We start from the raw sequence: 24,710 nt of genomic DNA, 5'->3' as shown, positions 1-24,710 counted from the left end.
AAGAACAGGTAGGCTCTAGACAAGGTGATGGCCTTGTGTTGGACTCTAAATACTCCTTTGGCCTTCACTGGCCCTTCCCCCAGGTAGGACTTGTGGTCATTTGGCCACTCAGGAGCTGGGTTAGGGGAGAATGGAGCACTGCATCTGGTGTGTCAGTGACTGGCAGCTCTGCCAGGCTGGGATACAGGCTCGGGGGGGTTGTGGGGCACTTCACTGTCTCACCAGGGCAAGGCCTGCTTGTCCCCTTCCCCGACACGCATGCATCCCAAAATGTCTTGAGACATCACATCTTTCCAGTCTCTGAGAACCACCCCATGCCGCAAGACAGAACCACAGTAATGGTACCTTTCCTCGTGTGGTCTAATCTAGCAAACAGAGCAGAAAGAAGAGGAAAGTACACTAAAACTCATATAATGGGCAACTGCTATTCCAATAACCAAAACATAAATCTAGTTAATATCCTCCTATGCAGTTCAGTGCTCCCCACTCCCTGAGTCTCTAGAACTGCAAGTAAGGCGTGACGCACATAGGGATCTGGGGGAAGAGTTCATGAACCATTCCTCCAGCTGCAGTGCCTGAAGAGTCCAGCAGTTTGGTCTGTGATTTCCTGTGTGCTCCTTGAGACAGCACTCCTTTTCTGTGAAGTTTTATACAATTTTATACAATTATTTTTGGTACTTGCTGGACCTGTAAGCTGGGCTCCAAAATAGCTTGGTGAGTTCAATTTAGGATTCTCTATGACTTATTGATATTGCTATACACTGCACTCCTTGTAAAACTCTGTAAGGATCATAGTTAGGCTGTTTTGCCTTTTGGAGTCCATTATCTTATAGGTCCAGGTATCAGCACCACCTGAACAAATATACGTCTGAAATTGCCACTGTTATACCTCCCACCAAGCAGGTTTCAGAGGGGTTACCAGAACCTGTACCCAGGGAAAGAGGAAGAGGTCGGTGGGCACCATGGGAAAAAACATTCAGTTAAATTCTACTACCTAATTGTCTGGATTGCCTCAGGGGTGGGGTCCAATATATAACAACGCTCAGTCATTCCAACCTCCTCAGCACATAATTTTAGTCAAGGTCCTGAGTTTTGACCAAATACTTTCCAACTTTACCAGACTCTTCAGCAGTTCTCAAACCCTAAATATTTTTTCTCTTAATCACTTATGCCTTCTTCATCTACAGCTGGAACTTCCTGGCCCCACTTCAATTCCATTGTCAGCCCCTTTTCTCCTTCATTCCAGTGCCATCAACAGTTCAACATTCCCTTCTTCTGTACAATCATGCCTCATACATTGCTTACCATTACTACACACGTTTCCCTCAATTCAGTAATTTTATACTCTGCACTGAGAAGATAGGAAGAGGTACACAAACTTGTTTCCATCATCATATGAAATCCTATGTGTGAGCTCCCAAAACTAAACTGGAGGGAGGAATCTTTCCACTCACTCTGGCAACCAGAGGGAAAATATGAACATCTGAAAATATTACAGCAATCTTACATAATTATACACAAACATAAATATCTTTAAACCTTTCAAGATAAAAACATGTAAACACTTGATGCAGCAAAGGACAGCAACTCCTTTGTCCTATCACCACTGCATCCTCTCATGGAACACTTCCAGAAGGAGAAAACTTGGTCCCACTCAGACCTACTTCAAAAAGAGGAAGCATCTACTTGACAATCTTTTGTGTTCTCTGCTATAGAAAGTTTCATTGAATAATTAAGTCTGTGAAAATAACCTTAGAACATATAAAAAACGCAACCATCACTAACAAACCTTAAGTTACGTAGTACCTTAACAATACTGATGAACATTCTTAGCCATGTAGGCCAACTTGAGTTAGAGTAGCCAGCCATCCTTTTGAGGCCTTTTCACTTTAGTCAAAATAGTTTTCATTGGATCTACATATTCTGTTACATCCAATTTTGCAAATTCGGACTCCAGTCCAAAAGTCAACCAATAACATATATTTGTTCTGTGTGTGTGATGTAACAGTGGCCCTTAGGGAAAAGGACACCACTCTCTTTTCTTTCTTGCTCCCCACCTTGAAACCATACTTGCTACTACAATTGTTAGGTACAAAGTCCTGCTAGGATGGTCGACTAATCCAGGAGCAAACAACTGTGCTGGCATACTGGGGACACTGTTCTGAAAATACAAAATGATAAACCATTTAACGAATTTCATTTTAGATTTCAGATTTCATTGCAGCTTTATCTCCTACTGGAGTTTCTCTTTTTGATATTGTCCAATACGGTCCCTCTGTGCTCCTCTCTGTCCAGAGCTGACTTTATTCAAGTAATTTAGGTATTTCCAGCTGCAGATCTCACAGCTGTGTGTATAGTTAAGAGTCCTTTCCACTTCTGCTTAAGCAGCTCTTTATTCCACTTCCAGACATACACCCAGTCTTCTACCTGGTCAGGATATACCTGAACATACAAAGTTATTACCAAGACTAAAACAACAAACTTGCACAATGACAAAAGTATTTTTTCCCCAAGGGGCTACGGATTCTGCAGTTCCACCTCTGGGCTCTAGTGGTCGGCAAGGCTCAATACCCACTGCTGCCAGGAGGAGGCAGTGCAGGAGGAATTTGCAAACACGGAAACATTGAGGGTGTTTGAATTCACCACCCTCTCCCACTTTTTGGAGGTGGCACAGATTTTTTTTGTCTCAGGCTTGATCCTTAAATTTTGCAATAAATAACAATAACACTGGAGAAGGCCAACAGGGCACTGGTTGTTTCCTATGCTCTGGTTGGAAGCCCACTGCCTCCCATAATCTCACAGTAATTTGACCACATTAGAGTGGGGAGAGGGATGAGTTCTTCCCTCTCTAAAAAATATACACTCCAACAGGTTTAAACTTTTCACACAATAGGCCACTCCCTCCTCAGAAAGCTTTATTTCACTCTCCATGAGTGAAATTTTCAGAACATTCTCAGTTTTATTTTCTTTAAGACGATTGCTAACTTTCCCTTGAAAATTAACCAATTCTGTTGCAGAGTATGAGATCATCACCATCAGCTCTGCCTCTGGATAGCAGGGCTTGAGGTAGGGGGCAGTAGGGGTTGGCTTTGCTGAGCCAAACCCCTCCTCCAAGGAGTGGAGGGAGGTGACATCAGTGACATCATGCTCAGGGAGTCCCACCTCCTTATTTTTTACTGATGGGCGGAGTTTATGGTTTGGGGAGAGGTTTGGTTTTGTTGCATCCAACTCCTCCGAAGAGCTGCAAGGGTTGAAATCACCTTCAGGGAGGCACAACTCCTCCCCTAAGCTGGTAGACCCTGGTTCATCCTCCACAGCTTCCTCAATGATGTTAATTTGCAACTCTAAAGCTCTTTGGTTCAGCGCAAAGTTGTTTAACAGGTTTCTCAGGTTTGGAGCTAGTTGCTTTTGGGCTGTTAATTCTCACTCCACCCCGAGGCCAACTATTGTTTCAGCCTCCAAGGCAATTTGCAACTTCATCAGCTCTTTCCCTGCCCCTTCCAACATGTGCTTCTTCATCTTTCTGGGCAGCCATTTAGGACTCTGAAGTGGAACCCTTACCAGGCAGTTTTTCCCTTCTTTGACAAAGTTCCAATATATACACCTGTATTTTCTGCAAGTTGTTCTCAGACCAAATGTCTATGCCAAATTAAGCTTCTATACCCGGGATTCCATGACCTTTTTGCCAGAAAACACTGGTTTTGAGCGAAAACTACCTTCTCCTTCTTCGGAGCTGGACACATGGGAGAAATACCAGCCAGATATTCTCATGAGGTCAAAACAACACACAACGCTTAATGGCAAACTTCAGAAAATCAGGCAACTTTGGCTAAAGGTTTACTACAACATCCAACCAACATAAAACACTTCTCACAGCATTAACATGGACCATTCACCTTAGCAACCTTTATATCCATTCATGGTAAGTTACTCAAAATATTCCAACAAGAGGGTATGAGGAGAAAAAGACAAAAGAGATCTAGAAAAGCACACATACAGCTACCAACTCCTGGGTTCCAGCTGCGTCCAGACAGAAACGCCAAGAACAGGTAGGCTCTAGACAAGGTGATGGCCTTGTGTTGGACTCTAAATACTCCTTTGGCCTTCACTGGCCCTTCCCCCAGGTAGGACTTGTGGTCATTTGGCCACTCAGGAGCTGGGTTAGGGGAGAATGGAGCACTGCATCTGGTGTGTCAGTGACTGGCAGCTCTGCCAGGCTGGGATACAGGCTCGGGGGGGTTGTGGGGCACTTCACTGTCTCACCAGGGCAAGGCCTGCTTGTCCCCTTCCCCGACACGCATGCATCCCAAAATGTCTTGAGACATCTTTCCAGTCTCTGACACTGCCTCACAGATCAGGCATTTGCTCTGATTCATTTCACCATGAGGAAAAACACTGGAGGAATCAGAGGCTGAGCAGAGACTGTCAGATCAGTGACCATTGCCAACATGGCAACAATAGGACTGACACAACCAAAGGCTGCTGCAGCCTCAGCTTGGGGAAAAATTTAAAATGCTCCCAACAGCAAACTTTTCCATATTATTCCTTAGAGCTGTGTGAGGAGAATTTCTGTTAGACTGCCCAATACAGTTGATGCCAGGACCACAATAATAATTTTGGTTATCCTCACTAACACGTCCAGGAAGAGACATTCACTGTTTCAGAAGACTGTATCCATCTGATGAATGAGGTGGTTCTTGCATTTCTATGAGGACTTCTCAGCAAGAGCAGGATCTGTTCAGCCAAAAAGATCCAGAAGCCTACTGGCAAGCTCTGACTCAGTGAAGACACTAGTGGATATCTTTATCTATAAAAAATTTCATTGGCTTTCCCAAAACTGAAACGTATTTATGAAAGTGGGTGAGGATGACAATGGTGAGATGAGTGCCCACCTAAAATCCAGACAATGCATGTGCATGGGCAAAGGTTTCATCAATTCCCTTTGGCAGGAACAGGTGGGAACACTTTCGAAAACAGAAATACGAAGAGAACACAATGGGATAGAAAGAAATAAAGGGAAGTTGAAGACAGACACCTAAAAAAGCTCAACAGGCTCTCCTCTGGCACATCCTGATGTCATGGAATGCCATTCCCTAGCTGGCCCTCTGCATTCTGACTTCGTACTGCCTAATGCAAAACCCCCAGTTGTTGGAGAAGTACAGACAGACACTGCAGTGGCTGGCTGGAGTTAACCTAAACCCTTAATCTAGAGCAATTAAATCCAGGGCCCACCCTAAATCTTGCAAATCCACCAGAATACCTCTGCACCAGCCTGCAAGGAGTTTACAGAGTCACAAGGTCCGGCAGGAGCTTTGGTTTCAGGCTCTGTACCACAGGAAAACAGGCAAACCAAACCCAGCCCTGAACTGGCCTTAAAAGCCATCCAGTAAGGACACATGAACTCAGAACACTGGCAGACCCAGACAGGCTCTGCTCAGCTGAGACAATTGTTTCCTCCAGAAGCTGCAGCTACAGCCAATCATGTAATTGTCAGGGGTACAGACACGGCTTGATGTCTGTTTCTTGTCTATATTTGAGAAGACCTAAAAATCAGTCATTCCTGCTATACCCACTTACCACTTTGTGTTTTGGCTTTGTCATAGAAACTTCCATTTCTTCGGCACCTGAATTATCACTGGGAGAGCCAGATCTGAAATCCATCATCTCTTCCTCTTGTTTCTTGAGGCTGTCTGCTACTGTTTGGATGGCTTTTGTCCATTCTTCCCTGGCAAAATATAGGCAAAGACATTAATTACTTGTGGCTTTAGATTACCACCTGCCATGGCAAGGATCACCAAGGAATACAGAGCCACTAATACTCTCTCATGAATCAATGGAAGATATGATGAATTATGCACATTTTCAAGCACTGCAAAAATGCATTTTTAAAATCTCTATTAATCATACTAGAAACAAGAGACAACTGAAGTCTTCCCAGTCTGGACATAATACAAGACTTTTTGGATAACAGAATTTTTAATGGGCATTCAGTCAACAGCTCAGGATATGACCTGGTGATACAGAGATTTACATAACCGAAACAGACTTGCCAAAACCAAAAAGCAAAAGGCTTACAGGATGCACAAAACAATTAAAGACAGTTTCTACATTTCTGTGGTGCACTGAAACACACATCCAACTCGTGGGGACATTATGACACCTCTTCAAACACGTATCCCAAATTTTAGTGGCTGTAGTGACAAGAGATGTTCTTGGAGAAGGTCTTAATGCTCAGAACACTTAGGTTATTCTTTTGTTGTAAAGATGATGACATTAGTACAGCAATTGCTGTGTAAACTTTAGCAGAATGTCAGCAAAAGCAGTGACATTTCATCTCAGGCACAGGTCTTGGTTATGATAAAGTTTCCACAGCTGTTTCAGAAACCAGTGCTCTAACAGTGACCCCTTCAACTCCCATGGAGACCACTTCCACTCCAGTGTCCTTTGGGAGATTTCACACCTTTGGAAGCTACTGAAGTGAAAGTTCTTGGCCTTCAATCGATTTCACCGCAAATTTATTGAACATAAAGAACACAACTCCTAAGGGCTTCCAGGGTCTCGGGACAGGCTTTAAAGACACACACAGGGGCTGAAATCCAGTGGACTATCTGAACTTAAAATGTTTCCTGTCTTTTGTACATGCAGGGAACAGGATGTGGTGATTTAGTTGGTGTTTTCTAGGGACTGGTTAAATTCTTCTCCAAGGACATCCTAGATAAAGTGTTTTGCTACTACAGCAGGATCAACAGCAGCCAATGCTGAACAACTCTGTGCACAATCTGCAGTGCAGCCATGCCATCCTTATCAGTGACCAATTTTTCACTGGTCCTACGAAGTTGGGTTTTTTTAAAGATTATATCTCAACATGTGAGTTTCCATTTATAATGGATGCAAGAGGCAGATCATTCCCTAGAGGAAGCAAAGTCCATGGGAAAAAGTATCCAACACAATATTTTAATAAAAATTGCACCACGTAAGGTCTTTCCTGCCTTGTGTATTTTTATTTTGGATTTTGCCTGAATTGTGCACGATTCATCCAGCCCTGTCTGGGGCAGCAAGGTAATGTCAAACATTCAGAACATTCTCCCTATACTCCGAGCACAGACTGCTCTATTCACCATCACTAACACATTCCCTTATTTACTAGTCATATTTTTATATTCAAAATTATTGCAAAAAGAACTTCTGCACTTTTCTCTCTCCATTTCTTTCAAAAAAGCAAACACTGGTTCTAAAGGCATATAGAATGCTAAAGGCATATTGACCTCCATATCTCTTTTGTTACTGACTTGGTTGAGATCTCGGCCCTCCTGAAGTGAGTATCTTTGATTTCTGGGAGAACAGAATTTCACCCTCAGCTTTTATGTCTCAAGAGTACACAACAGAGGTGACTAACACTCTGAGCCCTGAAGTGTCACAAAGCTGACTTAATTGGCTAGGAGGGAACAAAACAAGACTGAAATACAATCTTCCTCCAAGTGGAAACTGCTATTCACTCCCTTTAGGGTCACTGACCACGAAGTTCCTAAAAGAAACAAGGACCGGTTTATTTTTCTTTGCTTTTAATTTGACTAAACTTTCTTCTGATCATTGTAACAGAATCAAAAGCAATAATAAGGAGCATGTGAAGTGCATGCAAAGACTATGAAAGAAGTAAGTGAGTAATACTGAGTAGGATTTACTGGTCTTCAAAATAAACATGTGCTAGGAACATATCTAGGGAGGACCAGGGTTTTAAGATACCCACTCCCTTAGGACAATGATACTGGAACAATTTAAGTTCAGTTTCTGAAGAGCAAGTAAATATTTAAATACCCTGTAGTTGTATTATAGCTGTGCTGGAAAACTCTTCTCTCTGGAGGTAAGAGATCAGTTCTCCAATGATGAGAGCACAGGATGTAGCTCTGCTCTTAGCTTTGTTTCCTAAAAGATGAAACAGAAATCTGCACCTGCAGCAGATAACTATCACCTTTATTATCTAATTTGCATAAAACATTAGCAATCAGCACTGATACAACTAACTTTTCCTTCAGAAATAGGGTGTCTAAATAGACTTTAAAAGGTCACTATTTTGATATAACTCAACTCTGCCTGAATCTCTTCTCTGTTTCACTTGTGCTCATCCTTCCAGAAACTCCCAGGTCAGAAACCCTTCATTTTACATACCACAACAATTCCAGTGAGAAATGAACCTTACATTCCAGAAATAACTACCTGTGTGCTGGTACACACCTGCACCTGTCCATTTTGGATACCCAACCTAGCAACAATTCACTTACAAACACTGCTCAAAATCCACTCTCTGAAACCCCCCCTTTTGGTTTGCTTTTATACTGGAAAACACACTAAAACTGAAGGCACTCAAAAATTATTTGTCACTTTTCAGTCCAGACGTACATCATCTGATAAATAAGAGCTTCAGCAGAGGACTCACTATTAATGCTGAACACTTGCATCTGCTTCTGCAAGGAGTTTATGCATTAAATATGAATGAAACATACCGCTCCTCTGGAGTCTCCACATGAAATGTTCTTTCAATTACTGTGGTCCACTGGAGGCATCTAATGATAAATGTGTTTGGTTTAGGTCGCTCTGTCTTCATCAGCTGGCACTCTACCACAATCAAGGAAGAAAGAGTCATGGTACATAAGCAGGTTTAAATAATCATTTGTCTTTATTCTTATCTAGCAAACCTTTGCAATTAATCAGCCATAGAAATCTCTGTAAGTACTTCTTTAGGAGACTTGAGACAATTTACTGTGTTGATGAAACCAATAAATAGCTTGGGAGATAGCCATCTAAGCAGCTCTGAAATCAAATTCTGCTTTGAAAGGCTCCACATATGGTCTGCCCATAGAGGTAAGTAGAAATGTGATGTGATAACACAGAAGCCATTCAGACTCGGGTCTCATACTCTAAAGGTCATCCAGAGCACAGCACATGGCCAAAGCCATTTGATAATGTAGCAATTACATACACTGAAACTAAAGTCAAGCCCCCAGGTGGGGTTCCCTCCTATTGACTTTCCCACATAAAACCCTGTCCTGGGTCCCAGGGAGCTGCAGGAGAACATCTGATCATTTTGCAGCAACCTGATGAAGATCAGACTCAGCATTTCCAGTCCTCAAACACTAGAGGGAACATCAAACTGCAAAGGCACCCCCTGAGAAGACCCCGTTCCAAAAGCCTTTGGGAGAGCTGCGGCAGTCAGATACTGCACGGACACGCAGCGAGCAGCTTCCATCCCTGCCAGGGTTTAAGTACAGCCTAAAAAGGCTACAGAAGTACAGCTACATGCTAAGCCACCACTTCCTTCATCAAAATGTTCTGTTGAGAGCTGAGTGTAATTCTTTTTAATTTTTAAACTACATCTACTACTTCAAGCTTCTTAGGATGTTACAAGTGTTTGTCCTTTAAATTTGGGCCAGAAAATGCTCCTGGATAAAGGGTACACTTCAGCTCTACTAACAGAGATCTGAAAAACAAAAGAAAATCAATGAAATAACAACAGGAGCCAAACCACCAATTTTTTTTGGATAAACGTTAATAGAAAATCTAGTTAATTAAACAGATCCTGCTAGAGGAAAGTGAAGAAACCAAGTGAGCAGGAAAAAATATAACTGTGGGAGTTTTTTTCTTGCATTAAACTCTTTTCCTTGCAGTTAATGAAACTGCAAGCTTGCTGTTACTTGGTCTTCAGTTTCTAAACAGACTTCTAAATAAATAAAAAGGCACTATGAAGACAAGAAATTTCTGTTTACTGCTAGAGCTATGAACTTCCTCCACAATCAGTAATGTGCAAGTGGAGGACAGAATCCACCAGAATAACAGTACACATTACTAAGGCTACACTGGTACCATTAGGTTAATTTCATTATTGTGTGAATTTAGAATGCTCAGTTTTAAGTTCCAGCTCTTAATTAGCACAAAGATAAAATATTTACTGCCAGTGTTTTTGAGCACTGTATTTTTGGCAATATATTTCATGCCTCATTTGCTGCTGGAATTATAAGCTTTTCAATTAGTAACTCTGCATTTTTCATTACAAGAAAATATAATTTTTCTTTAATAGCACGCTGAGGTTATACTGCAGCCTACTAAAGCACTCCAGTTAGATAAGAGAAAGTTTATTAATGAGTCATGCCAAGGCTTTAGTGCAATAAATGGCACTCCTTCATTCAGATTAAACAACTTCCACGCAGCGATGCGGCCGCGCTGGGTTCAGCCTTACAGCCACCTCTGTCCTCTCACAGAATGGCTGTGAAAGCCAAACACAACTGCCTGGGCATGCAGCTCCATGAGCCTGGTGCTGATAAATTCCATTCAAAAGATCTCACTCCTGCTTTCAGACCTCCCACCTCCGTTTAGCTACCTTTCTTTTTTTGTTGTTTGTTTGTTCTGCCTCCCGTTTTTATCTGCTTAACGCGATTAGATGAAGGCTGGGATTGTCCTCTAGGAACCTGCACAATGCAGCTGTAAGTCACCGAATCTGGCTGAAGACTGGAAGAACAACATCAGGCTATTTCCTAACCTTGTGCTAATCCAGAGCTGTTCTCCCATACTTATCCCAAAGTATAACATCATAAAGAAATAAACAGAAGTTTTGGTTAGATTTTAAAAACACTTTAGATTCATATTCTGAAGTAGCTGCATAGGTATCTAAACTAGCCATGGACTCTAGATTTAACCATTTAATTTCAGCATGATAAACCACACAAGGCTTTTCCTGTCATAGACAGGGACCAATTACAGGTCACTTTTCCCCTAAATCAGCACTGTCCATTGATATTTGTTAAGCTTGCTGATCCAGCAAATCTTTAAGGCATAGAGCAAGATGAATAATAGAGATTTGTCAGTTAATAACCACTATAATTCAGGAATGTCACCCAGAATTGTTTTGTTTAGTGAACAATATGCTGTCTAATTACCCTGCTCAATCATAACAGCACATATCGAGAAATACAGAAGGCTTTACTTTACCAAAGTGCTATACCATATAGGTTCTAGAAGTTTGAAACTACCACTTATTTCTCACCATGTATGATAATCACATGTATTTTATCAATGAAATGAATGGTTATTTTTTTTCTTACTTTTAAACCCAACTGTGTGCTCTTCACTGCAGTTGAAGTCAGAGAAGCACCAAATCCACGTTCTCTAATCATCAATATATTACTGCAATGTGCACCATTCCAGCAGAGCACAGACAGTTTGCTGTGCAGAATTAGGTCTGATTTATGGCACGTTGGGATTCTGCTATAAAAACATTCAATTTCAAATAGGGGCTGAGGGTCGCTTGCCCACTTTGAAGGAAGTTTTTCCTGCGAAACAGGCCAACATAAGTATTCCCCATTTGCAACAGCGTAGGTACTAGAAACAGCAGCGTGTTAAAAATTATTTCCATTTCTCCAAAGAATCTCTTGGTTCTTTCTTGGCGTTTGGTCTTTTAAAGTAAGTAGGACAGAGAAATTGTTCCTAACAGGAATAGACACCAAGGCATTCAAATGTAAATTACCATTTTGTATTTGAAAGACACTTAGTATTATCCCAGTGACTTTCTAAAATGTCACAATATTTGCTTTCCCAGCACTTAAGCTAAAAGGCAGATTACTTTCGATGAAAGTGTCAAACTCTGCTCCCTATATAATGACATCACACTTAAAACAATAATGTCAAGGAAGAATCTTTCCTGTTCGTGCTCTGGTTTCTTTAAGGAAGGGTATGGAGAAACAGAAAAAAGAAAAGAGGAAAAAAAAAAAGAAAAAGGTAAATAAGGAAAATAGAATGATGAAGAAATAAAACTTTTAGAAGACAAACAAAAGATTATGTTGAAGTGTTTGTTTTCGGCTAACACCACTGGATAGATTCAACTATGAACTGTTCAGGATAGCAAAAGTGAGGGGCCAGGAGCACCAAGTTACAGACCTGCACAAAGGTGGCTCTTAGTAACAGCAGACAAAAATCCAGCCACTAATCTGGCCATCCTGTGCCCTCTGAAAAATGCTTGACTGTAGACACACAGTCCTGTCCCAAAAGGAGCTCTCGTATTGTTGAGCAATTATGTTTTCAGCAGTATAACAAAACCACCACAGTCCATCTTCCTTTCTGACAGCCGGGAGCAATAATCCCTTTCTAACAGGAGCAGCCTCTCTCTCCATGTGGTTTTTCACAATGTACTGCTTTTCTCAGCTATATGGTTTTAAAGGCTTATAACCTAATAGGGAGACATACATGATAATCCAAGATTACAATTGGTATGAAGGCTACTTATCTCACAGATTTACAACTCAGCCTCTATTGGTTATTCATCTGCATGAGCTCTGGAGCAGAACTTTTAGGTACAGACTTTTTTATTCCTTCTACCTTATTAGTATTAAAGTACAGAACACAAACACAAATAAGATTCAAACACTCAGGGAACCATGGTTCATGAGGGTTACTTTGGGTTCTTCTGTATTTGTTTTTTGTTTGCTGTTGGTTTTTCTTTTTAATAAATCATCAACAGGTTGATACCAGAGAAAATAAACTCCTTGAACACAGCAAACATTGGTATATGGCTATTTTAAAAGGAAAATTAGGTGGAGAAAAGTTTATTTAAAATAGATAGCACGCCTCTCTTTAGCTAGAGAGGCTTAGAAACAAGTTTTCAAAAAATGTATGATCAAAACCCTCACAGACCAAAAGGAAAAGGCTAGTGTAGGAGAAAGAAGAGACTGTCAAGCACATGGAAATCACACACTATTTATTGCTAATACATTCTTCATACCCATTAAAGGAAAAGACAGGTGACCATTAGTTGTTATCTTTTGTCATAGCTTTCTCATTAATTATTTCCAACTTCTCATGTGCTAAAAAAATCACTCAATATGAATTTTACACTATAAGTAATAAAATTCCCCTATTAAAAAACCCTTCATTTTACTTGCAAAGATAAAACAGCCTACATTTTTGTACAGCAGAAGAGGGTAAAGATTTTAATCAGAAACATGGGACCACTTCCAAAGAACAGACTGACAAAGACAGCCTGCCATCTCATTAAAAAAAAAAAAAAAATCTGGTTCACTAATTAACAAAAAGAGTCAGGGGCTACCGTAGTCTCTTGGACGAAAAGAAAATACAAAGATTAACTTTTACACAATATTTAATCTTAATATTTAATTTTTTTTTTTTTACAGATTAATTTATTGTCCCTACCTTTCACTGGCAGGAGGCTTTTACAGGGCTGTGCTCTGGCCTGAGCCTTCCTCCAGAGACAGCTCAAATTCATTCACACTAACGCAACATGTTAACCTAAATGAAAGGATTAGGCAAGCAGGTTCAAAGGGAAAACCTGTGGTGCAAAATACATCCAAACAGTGATCCCTGAGATGAGCTCAGCTGGTTAGAGCCTGGTGCTAATAACACCAAGTTTGTGGGTTCCGTCCCCATATGGGCCATTTACTTGAAGAGTTGGACTTGATGATCCTGTGGGTCCCGTCCAACTCTGAGCACTCTGTCAATCTGTGAAAGTGTGGAGGGCACCCAGAAGGGACAGAAGTGCTGGCGGCACTGCCTGCTACTGCCTACATGAGAAATTAAATCCTGGTGGGGAAACAGCTGCTTCTGTGGGCCCAAATCCACAATAATGACTTGCAGCAAGGAATCCCCACTCCAATCTTCAAGGCCTTCCTGACCTGCCACCAAGCAAGAGCCACTGCTAGGAACATCCTCCCACCTACCATCCAGCCCACAATGCCTCTTACAGGCAACTCTTACAACTCATCTATAGGCATGTGCTGCGTCTTCTCCGATAACGCTCTGATGCCATGGTAACAAACCTGTTTATCTATAAATGCTGAGACTGATGGGCTCAATCTGCCAAAAACACACCATATTCCTGTTGTGAAAACTGATTTAAGTTAACCCATTTTAAAGGTAACTTAGACAAAGAAGACGTGATGGACACATTTTTACTCCTTAGCACTGAGCTGCCCAAGTAATGCAGTTAGCAGCAGCAAGAGGATGGAAGTGTCCTCCAAAAAGTGCATTTGTTAAAAGCCTCTGGCTATAGACCAATTACTGAATTAATTTATGAATTATTGGCTTTCTTCTGCCTTGCTTTACCTTCTTGATCTGTAAGAAGATACCAGTCTGAAAAGGAAAGTACCATGTCATTACTGAAATGAAAACACTATGAGAATTCTGCCTCTCAAACAATACAAAAAGCCCCAAATCACTCTTGGAATCCTGCACAGAAGCACCAGACAACAGCATGTCCATTATGTGTTCCCATCATCACTCAGAACAGGTATATGCTTCTACTGGAGGAAAAATAATGAACATTCCCATTAATTCCTATTGCTGCCCAGCCCTCTTCCAGGAGCAGGGTGTTTCAAAATAAATACCTGCTTAATGATCAGCTACAAAGATGAACCCCCTATATTCTGAGCTACCTTGTAATGAGGAGGGAAAGTCCCTACCCTTCCCTCTGCAGAGCTTTGCTTCCAGTAGTCACCAGGAACATGGAACAGATCATTGTTAATAACAGGTGCCACAATGATCTATTTTTAACTGGTGGAACAAGACACAGGCAAATCACGAGACAGGAAAGATTAAGAACAGGAGAAAATAAAAGCTGGAAGTATACAGTGAAAAGTTAAAAACATGAGCAAGAAAAGGAAATTATCTTCAGAGTCTTCTATCACATCCTGTGCTGCAGCACCTGAGCAAAGTCGGAAATGTTTGCATAGTAGAGAGTGCAGAGGTTAGGAGATGTTATTATTTCAAAACCCTTTCGTTGGCTTTGACAGAACAACTATGGGTTTGTGTTCAAAATTAAGATAATCCAAGTGCTCTTCATTAAAACATGTGCTCACTCTGCATTCTCTTATGCTAACAATTAAATAACTCTGACCAATGTTAATGCCACGGGAATCCAGATCTGGTGGCAGAAATACTTCTGCTGTACCTACCCTCCAAGTACATGTACCTGGGTGAATTTTCACTTTAAAGTAATTTGCTGACTAACATACATACAAAACATTAACAAATAAGCCCGTTTTATTTAATAACCAGAAGCACTAAATTACTAGAAAACTTAAAAAACAAGAAAAATAAGCAAAGCATCAAACCTCCAACATTACAATCATTCCTGAGGAACACAGTGGGATTTATCAGCTCAAATAAGCACACTTAGACACAACGCTTTGGGCAGATCTGAATGTTACTGATGCAGCTTACCAGCTATTGTTATAAGAACACATCAACCCCCAAACTGGACAAGGAAGCAGCTGAAAACACTTACGAGCTACTGAGAAGTTATTTAAAGGTGATTCCCGCTGATCCACATCCTGTGGCCGTTCCTTGTAGCCAATGAAGGTGCCATCATTCTTCAACAGAAAATACCGCGGCCTCCATGTTTTGATGTATTCTCCTGGAAAGAGAGGATGGGCAAAGGGAAACAACATCAGAAAACACCCCAAATTACTGACACACCAATAATTTCTGTTAATATTGGAACTATATGTCATCCTGACAGCAGCAGTTTTAAGAACATTCAGTTCAGTCTGATACAAACAGTGGAAAAACACAGGCACTGAGTCACATACTGATAGCGAGGTTAGCCATAAAAATGGGACTTCATAAAAGGTAAACAGCTATGTTTTGTTCTTCCATCTACTTCGATTTCCATTCAAATTCTGCAACATCTGCCTTAAATGCATTTTAAATTTTAAAAAAATCAGAGCAGATGTCCTATGTATTATTTTTGCTATTGTCATTTTTCATACTGACAAGTGGAGAAATTTTTTTCATTTACATTTTGCAGCGCAAGTATTTTAAACAAGAATGGGTAATTTACTAATTAGTCAACTGCTTTATCAAACCAACAGTCACTTTCAGACCGTAAGAAGATAATTCTCTGCTTATGTTACATAACATCACTCACTTCTCTCACAACATCTCAAGCATAAAACACAAGATGATGTATCACAATATGAAGGGGAAAACACTGGATGATGTATAGCCACCACAAAGTCGAAAACAAATATCTACTCTGAAAGATATGCCACCTTTCTTTGTCTGAGGAAACACCCATTGCTCACACCACGCTACTGCTCATCTGAGTAACATGCACAGGTGACACTTGTGTGACTGTGTTACAGCCACGTTCAAAACATTCAGCAGTAGAATAAGAAGAAAAGAGCTAATCAAAACCTCACTTATTTACTGGATTTATTAAGATCTTCAGGGAAGGAAGACAGAAATCCTATCAATGGCTCTTCTGGATGACTGTCAGTGTGTGTGAGTTTTTTGCTTATTTACCAGATCATTGTTTTCTGAGGCAGTCTCTCAAGAACCTCAAATAGCTTCTCACTGTGCCAAGCTGCCCCTCTAGGTCCTAAAAGGTCCTGCAGTGATGTTTCTACTCAACTGAGTCACAAAAATCTCATTCAAGGTGTTATTCTAAACACAGCACTGGCCACAGTTTCCAATTCTGCTCACCCCAACAACTGATTTAAAAATTTTAAAAGCAAATGGTCAACTACAAAGCACCCACAGCTGCGCATCAACCATACCCTCCTCACTTCTGTATGGTTTCTCACTGGTTTGTTTAACACTGGGGAGAAGATGAGGGAGCACACTAGGAGCTGAACTCCTTTCCAGCCTGTGCACCCTGTAATGCTGCCCCGCAGTGGCTGGTGCCCAGTGCCCACAGGTTCACCTGCTGGCAAGCTCTTCAAACAACCAAGAATCATGAGAGGAGAAGGCTCACCAGATTTACTGGCTCTGGCAACCTTCTGCTGCTCTCCTGTTCTCCAAGGCTCCTCTCATACTTTCCCGCTGTTCAGCTTTCCTCCGCTGGTGATTTCTCTCCCAGTGAAGCGCACCCTGCCCCAGGAACTCCCTTGCAGCTGCTTTGTCTCCTTCCTGTCCCCACAGACCTCCTCTCTGTCTGCAGTGCAGTTTCAACCTGCTTTGGGCAGCAGCTGTGTCACTTCTCCATTCACACTCATCCTTTGCCCTCCTGCACACAGAAGCAGAAGCAACCCCTACGCCCACACAACACAGACACGAGTGAGCACAGCCCCCACCAGCTGCTTTCACCTCTTTAGTCCTCACTGGGCTTTCAATTTCCTAATCTAAACCAAAAAACGAAGAGCTACTGAACTGTTAGAGAGTCACAAAGAGCCACCTTTGCAGTGACCATGTCTGCAGAAAACATCCATTTGAACTGATGAAACAAGTATGGGGAAAGAAAGAGGAGAGGAAAAGGAGCACAAACTTCATTGTTTCTTTTAGAGATGGCTGTTACTGCTCTAAGTGTTACACCAACCTATAAGGCATTTACAAAAGTGTCATTATCACTCCAGGAATTTCAGAACTCACCTGTCACGGTTTAACATTTATAGGCAAGGAGGTAAATGTAGAAGGTTTTGTTGCCATCATCTTTTTAATTCTGACCTTAATTAAATGCCGAAAACTTTCTGGGATCAGCAGGAGATTATGAAGCCTTTCACATTCAAATTATCAGTCCAACTCGGCCCAGATCAGTGAGATTACTCCAATCTCATTACTATTACACCACAGATGTGATGAGAAGACACATGGCATGCTCAGCCCAGCTCTTGACTAGAGGTTTGCCAGGTAAGCAGGTTGGGGAGGTGGCTGCCCAGACTATCAGGATTTTGGAACATGCTGTTACATACCTGACTCATTGGCATTTTCTTCTCTTGCATAAAGCACACCCAGGAGACCTAATGACCACCACACACCCCTTATCATATCTGCACTTAGGACTAAATCCAGATTGGATGGGACAAATAATATCTGAACAGGGACAAGACTGAGAGTTTCTACTTCCCTTACTCCCTAATTTATGCTACACATCTTCTCCGCTGGCATTTACAGAGAGGACAATAATTTTTTGCATAAATTATCATCTGGTTATTTGCAGTGAACTATACATAATTTTAAACTGAATTAGACTTTACTGTCATAGGAGACTTTCTCTAAGATTAGATGCTTATGTTTGGCTCTCATACTTTCTTACAGCTTTATCCCACCAATCTGGTTCTCTGTTAGAAACACATCCTCTAACAGGATTAATCACACAGTCTTTAAAATGGTGCATTCCATACATATATAGCATCCTCCTCCACACTCACTGCTTCTGTGTGAAAAATCAAGGATTTCATTACCACCAGCTTTTCTGCAGGGATCATTCTACTTAGATCTTCCTTTAAGCATTGCTTTAGCTGGTTATGGTTACTGATCCACCTTTTTAATTTGTAAATAAGTAATGTGATTTTATTTAAAATTTTTCCACGTCTGGAGCCTAATGAATACTGCAATATAGCAATCCAAAATATTATTGATTATTCTTTTTGGCAAGGAGAGTATGAGGCACAGTGCAGCATCTGTGGTACAAATTTTTGTTATATAACACACTGTGGTTTTACTTCTGCATCCTGAAAAAAAGTGGCAAGACACTGCCTGGTGTGTGACTTCCCAAAGAGATGATCTCCAAGTATAATTTTACATTCAAGCCTGAGCAAGCTACCATTCCTCTGCAGAAGCTCGGAAACACAGATTCACCAACAGTCATCAAAAAGATGTACAAAGCGCATATTGTTAAGAAACAAGTTTATATTTTTATGACTAGCTAAAAGACTATAAATGGCCTACAATCCACAAGGACCACATCAAAATGTGACAGCAAATCTGAGTACTGGAGGCAGAAAAGAAGTTTGTCAATATAAACAAAAAAATAATTATGTAGAACTGCTGGGACAAAGCTGTCTGAAAAACATCAACACCTTTTCCTTCCTCCGATATACTCAGCAAGCTGTCATGCCTCAAGAGTGAACTGAGCTGTTTCAATTTTTGCCCTGTGTTCTTTGTTCCTGTTGTGGTTTTGTTTTTAAGAATCACAAGAAGAAGTTACTTGAAGTCCCTAATATTAGCAGTTATGTAGCCACACTAGAAAGAATCGTACCGAGTACAGTAAATGCAAGCATGTGTGGCAAATTCTATCAGACAACACTAAAAAAAAATAACGATCCACCATGGAAAAGTGAACAATTTACAAAGCAAAACATTTTTTCCTCTGTGATTCATTGCTTGTGTAATGCCCTGGCAGAGCCTTCTTTGTTTTCAGTAACAGAATGCTAACACTGCAGAGACAGGAAAGCAAAAGCATGGGTTATAAATCCTACATATAAAATCCTGGAACCAAACAGACTCCTCTGTAGCTTGCTAGCTTTATTATTTAAAATCTTTATGTATCATTCTGTTTACTCCGAGCAATTTCCAAATTGCAAAGATTCCCAAACTGTATATATCTGGAAACATACACAAAGATTGTTACAGACTGATTTCCCTTTATTGCCTTGTGCCTGCCCCCACACACTGCACATTAAAATACTTAACACACACTCAGAATGTAAATCCATCTCATGCCAGAAAAGCTTTTTCGCTGTAACACATACTGCAAAGCACACTTATGCCTGAATATTTCAGAAAAAGTTAAACACAAAACTCCTTTGGCTCATGAAAAGTTAATTCTACTGAGGATTTACAATAATGCAGGGTTAGATTATTTTCCTCTCCTCCCCACAACAGTATCTCACCGAATCTGGAGCTGTCTACCACTGATAGAGTGTCTAACATCAGAAACAGCTGCCACTCCCTGGGAAGCTCACGGGGTAAGTGGAGAATAATGAGCAGCAAGCACCAGCAGAACAAAAGAAAATCCATCTTTATTTACCAACTGCTGCATGCTTGTTGCTGCATCAAGCTCATTCAAAGCCAACACCACACCCTTTAATTCAGAACAGACTATATTTAAGAAGCCTCTGCTTTTGTTTTAATCAACTCATACATACCAGTGGTTTGAAAAAAAAATCATTAGGTTAACCAAGTCAGCATCCAATGCTACCCTTGATATTTACAAAAGCACCCGACCGACTATTAACTTTCTTATGGCCCAAAGTAACCAAGTAACAAGCCCAGGAGCACTGACAAAGTCTCAGTTATATGAAATGCAGTCAAGTGGCTACCACAAATCTACCAATAAATAATGCATTAAACTTTCTGCTCTGAGCATCACAAGTAGCACCTTTAATTGCATTTAAGCAAAACACTCAAAAAATTAGAGCTTTTGAGTTATGCAAGCCTTCTCTACATTCCCACACGCTCTGATGATGTAGGGCACTCCCTGCTTGTACAGCCCCAGTTCCTGTCCGAGGGAACATGAAAGTTATGCCAATCGAAGCGCTAATGTGCCGCCCATCAAAGGCACAGTGACTCATTTCTGAGCCTCAATGGCCACGAGAAGTGGTCTGCATCCTGTCGGCCTAATAAGGGCTCGGAAAACAGATGCCAATTTCCTTAAAGATGTGAAGCCTTCAGGACTTGCCATCTCGTTCGTGCTGAGGAGTGGGACGGGGATTTATAGTTAGTTCTTACTGCTTGAGTAAACTGAGTAAGTGTCCACTCGCTTCAAAACCAGCTGAAATCAAAACTGATTTGGAAAAAGAAAGCAGGGCTTGAAAACTTGCCTTTGCATTTCTAAAGCACTCGGAAGCAAGCCCTTTCCAAGCGCAGGGAGCTAATTCTGGATCTTAACGACCTGACACTAAACAATTAAGTCTAGGGTGACCTGAATGAAAACTCTCAGCTCAAGCATGTTTCGTTTTTTATAAAAATAGCTGCACAGACACCCACCAGGCTGGTGCACCACTCTTCGCTCCCCGTTGCAAACTGTCAGAACAAGATTATTTAAACACAGTAGATTTTCGGTAGCTTGGGGAAATTAAAAAGAAAGGGAAAAAAAGGTTATGTTAATGTCTTTCCCAACACGCTGGCGGAGCGAGGAGGACCTCTGGTTTGTCTGCCTATTCAGAGGCGCAGCGAAGGGGCTGGTTCTTTGATGATTTTTTGGGGCCCCTCTCTGGACGCCTCCTCGGCCACCGCCTCCAGCGTACAGCTGCAGAGGCGCTCCCTGTGCCTGGAATCTCAATGAGGCGGCTGGGCCTGCCGACGGGGCTGCTCCCCGGTGGGGAGGTCACCCGCAGCCCACGGCCTCGGCGCCAGGCCAGCGCTGTGTGAACAGCTCGGCTCCTCTGTGCACGACCACCGCCACAGCAGGCCAACACAACACAGCCCAGCTCCTCCGGCCTGGCATGGCCTCAACACCCGAACGTGGGGTCCCACAGGCCCAGCGGGCTGACTGGGGTGCGACAAATCGGTTCCTTTCTTCCCCCGCAGGCAGAGGGACGGCTGTGGGGTGCATGGCCGTGACTGACGTGACTGCCAACAGGTTCAGGAGAAGTGCCGCCTCCTCCTCGGTTTCGGCTTTTCTAAACCTCCTGCCGCTTCTCAAGCTCAGGGAGAGCTGCAGTCCAGGGCACCTGCTTTATTAGCATATCTTGGGGGAGTATGGGGAGGGAGGGAGGTGGGCAGCGGAGGTGGGGCCGAGGGTGACGGATGAGGGATGAGCCGTCTGGCCTTCGCGACAAAGGGCGCAGGGGGAGGACAACTGGTCACCTGGCACCCCACATCTGTAAATTAACTCCAGAAAGCAGCACATAGCCTTGGCTTCGGGCTTCCCACAAAGCTCTGTAGAAAAGTAAACGTACTGGAAGCTGCCCCTGTCTGTAGTTACACAACAGTGCAGGTGGGAAGCACCTAAGGAAGGCAGCGGGTGCTCTGATTCACAAAGCTGGCCATGGGAGAGATGAGAAGCCAGATTACAGAGAAAGAAAAAGAGATTCTCACCCAATACTTTCTCTGTGCAGGGGATGGACAACTACCACGTTCTCAGATTCCATCTCTGCCAAAGGGTTTGAGATCACCAGCCAACAACACCACTGCAAGAAGATGACACCCCTGTATTTTTTACCCCTGTATTTCAACTGTATAGTTATGTAAAACTGAAACATGGAGGTTTATATTTTTCTTTTTCTTTTTTTTTGCTGAATTTCAGTTTAGAAGGTCAGAAATGTTGCCATATTGCTTACAGCAATCAATTTAAGCAATACCAGATATTCCCAAAGGAGCAAAAGAGAATTAATCAGCATGTAAAAAACTCCTTACTCCTACCTTTGGCACAGCTTAGTCAGGCTAGTCCTAACCTACAGCTGTCTCCAGTGGGAGAAGATGTAAATGAAATTTCATTAAAAACAGCAGTTTTAAGGATAGCTACATAAATTACAGGAAAATATAAAGTGATTTCTTAAGCTATACTGAAAACAATCTCAAAGTGAATTGCATCTTCACTACCTCATGGTGCAAACAAAAGGACTTAAAACTACCATGAGGTGTCCAACATGATTAGAGAAATCTTCTGCAATAAACTTGCAAGCAACTACAGGATTTTAACAAAATAAAACATTCCTGTAGCAGAAAGTGCCATCATGTATTTCTCTGCTTTTGACAGGTGCTCAACTCTCTCCCATTTTTATAAATAAATAAAAATGACAGAGGAGGTGTCAGATTCACTGAACTGAATTAAGCATACTTAGAACAATTATTTCTCCCCAAGTAATTTTTACCTTGACACTATGATGGAAAATAGCACATGCAGCTAACAAGGCACTTAAGCTAATAAGCCTCTGCAAGTTTTTAAATATCTTCCCTTAGAGGAAGGAGGTAGCTACAGCTATTCCTCAAGCTCAGTCTGAATATGGTCAGTATTTCTGCAAATCAGGCTCTTAAATACACCTCATGTACTTATACAAACAGTGTGACTTGGTCCTCCAAAGATTTTATGTCTACTACAAATATGAAGAAAAATAAAAACTAAACCAGAAACATCAAACACACCACACCCTGGTGTATTTGAATAAGGATGGGCTTTTCTAGACAGCCTCTGAAAGTTGATTCAATGATTTTACCTTTTTGCCTAAGAATCCTTAGGCATGACACTCGTGCTTATCTGAACACACGCCTGATTTGAATATCACAAACCCAGTTTTGTTATTGAGTAAACCCCATCTAGAGACTGGCAGAGTGTCTGAGGAGACAAAGCAAAAAAACATACACAAACCAAAGCTCTTCCAGGACAAATTAAGACTCAAGCAAGGGTGATTTTTAGGATTTGTTTTACTAACATTAAACCTGGAAAGTACTCAGCAGAGGTTCCTCATTAAAATCCCAAAGCTGGTGAGGCTGAGAGATGACCTGGTAGCTTGGGGGGTGGGAGCCCATGGGAAAGCAAGAGCAGAGGAGGGAAAAAGCAGGACACAGCCACAAAGAAAATAGAAAACATCCACGTTGAGGATGTTTTCCTCCACCACTCCTTGAGTCCCTGGCTTGCTCTCCTAGGCTCTCATTACTACATCATTGTGTCATTCACACTGTGAATCAAAATCTCAGGGAATTGTAAAGAAATGGAGGGAAAAAAAAAGGTTCAAGTACATTAGGGGAGATTTATGGAAACAGCAGCATTTCTAAAACATATATGAACCAACTACAGAGGCAGTTTGAAGAAGGGGGAAAAAAGCTCTCTTTGTAAAAACTAAGCTGCAGAACATGGATTTTAATAAATAAACAATTTATGGAGAGTAAGAAATTAACACATTGTATTGTAATCCTTTAACTTCTGGGTTTGAGTCCTAATTTTCAACATAAATGCACAGAGTTGTTTTCGGTCACTTACAGTGAAAGCTCTACCAGTAATTGTGTGATCATGCTGTGCATCAGGAAATTTCTTAAAAGTGCCAAGAAAATAAAATCAATGTAGAATTTTAAAATGTTTATACAAACTGATAAATATTTCATAGAAAGATGAATGAAAGCTAAGTTAAGCAAACATTTCAATGGAAAAAATAAGAAACATTAAAAAAGCGGTGGTGTCTTTATAGGGCTGGGGCTAATTTGGATTTCCCTTCTTCATTTTGTCACTAGCAAGTCTACAAAAGCCTGGAGGAGCACAAGGAGAATATGTTAGCGCTAATAAAAAGTTTCATTTATCTTAAGGCATTTAATGGCCATCAATGGAAGAATTAGGAGCACTTCCCAGAAAGCAAGTCCTAATATTTGTTATCATGGCAACCTCCTGGTTACGCCTCCAAATTTAGTATTCCTCAGATAAGTTTTACTGAGTCACTACCCCAAACTCAGCAATGAAAATCTCCTCCAGATAACAGGAGTGCTGCCTCACTTCAGAGGAATTTTGCAAAGTAACTTAATTACATACTGAGAATTTATTAAAGCAACTTCACCACTGAGTAGTGTAAGAGCAGAACAGCCACCGCAGCTCTGGTGCTAAGCTTAGCCGAGTAACACAGGCATAAGAAACTGCCAAGGATTTCTGTGCCTTGAACTAAGGTGTGTTGTCACTGTAAAGCAGAGCACAGTCCACACTGCTGCTTCAACAGGGTCACAAGCTCAGTCAGTCACACTATTACATCTCATTTATTTTTATAATAGACAGTAAAAATGTTGAGTCTTAATATAATCAAATAGCAAAATTCGTGCTGGATTTCAGTGGTACCACAATTTAGCCCTGTGACATTGAAACATGTCTAAAATACAACTAAAAACACATACATATAATCACAACTATTTTTTAACCCCAAAGATATCTATTATATAAGCTCATTATACTTCTCTCTAACAGCTCCAAGCTCTAGGAGAGAATGCATTTCAGTCACACAAAGATCTGTTTCTTACACAAGGACAAATGAAATAAAGACCAACCTGAAAAAAGACACAATAAAGACCCA

General features: G+C 41.3%; 1 protein-coding gene across 1 annotated transcript in view; it reads right to left on the bottom strand.

Annotated features, from left to right (window-relative positions):
- Nucleotides 1-24,710, bottom strand: part of AKT1 (AKT serine/threonine kinase 1) — a 71,178-nt gene that overhangs the window by 23,684 nt on the left and 22,784 nt on the right. Inside the window, exons 2-4 of the mRNA XM_068192269.1 lie at nucleotides 15,284-15,412; nucleotides 8,502-8,613; nucleotides 5,578-5,725 (exon numbers count right to left, since the gene is read on the bottom strand). Of these exons, the coding sequence (XP_068048370.1) occupies nucleotides 5,578-5,725; nucleotides 8,502-8,613; nucleotides 15,284-15,412 (389 nt within the window). The remainder of the gene's footprint in view (nucleotides 1-5,577; nucleotides 5,726-8,501; nucleotides 8,614-15,283; nucleotides 15,413-24,710) is intronic.

This window comes from Anomalospiza imberbis, chromosome 6, assembly GCF_031753505.1.
Source record: "Anomalospiza imberbis isolate Cuckoo-Finch-1a 21T00152 chromosome 6, ASM3175350v1, whole genome shotgun sequence".
In the NCBI taxonomy this organism is placed as follows: Eukaryota; Metazoa; Chordata; class Aves; order Passeriformes; family Viduidae; genus Anomalospiza; species Anomalospiza imberbis.
The sequence above is the reverse complement of the archived record's forward strand: the minus strand, read 5'-3'. Positions and strand labels throughout refer to the sequence as shown.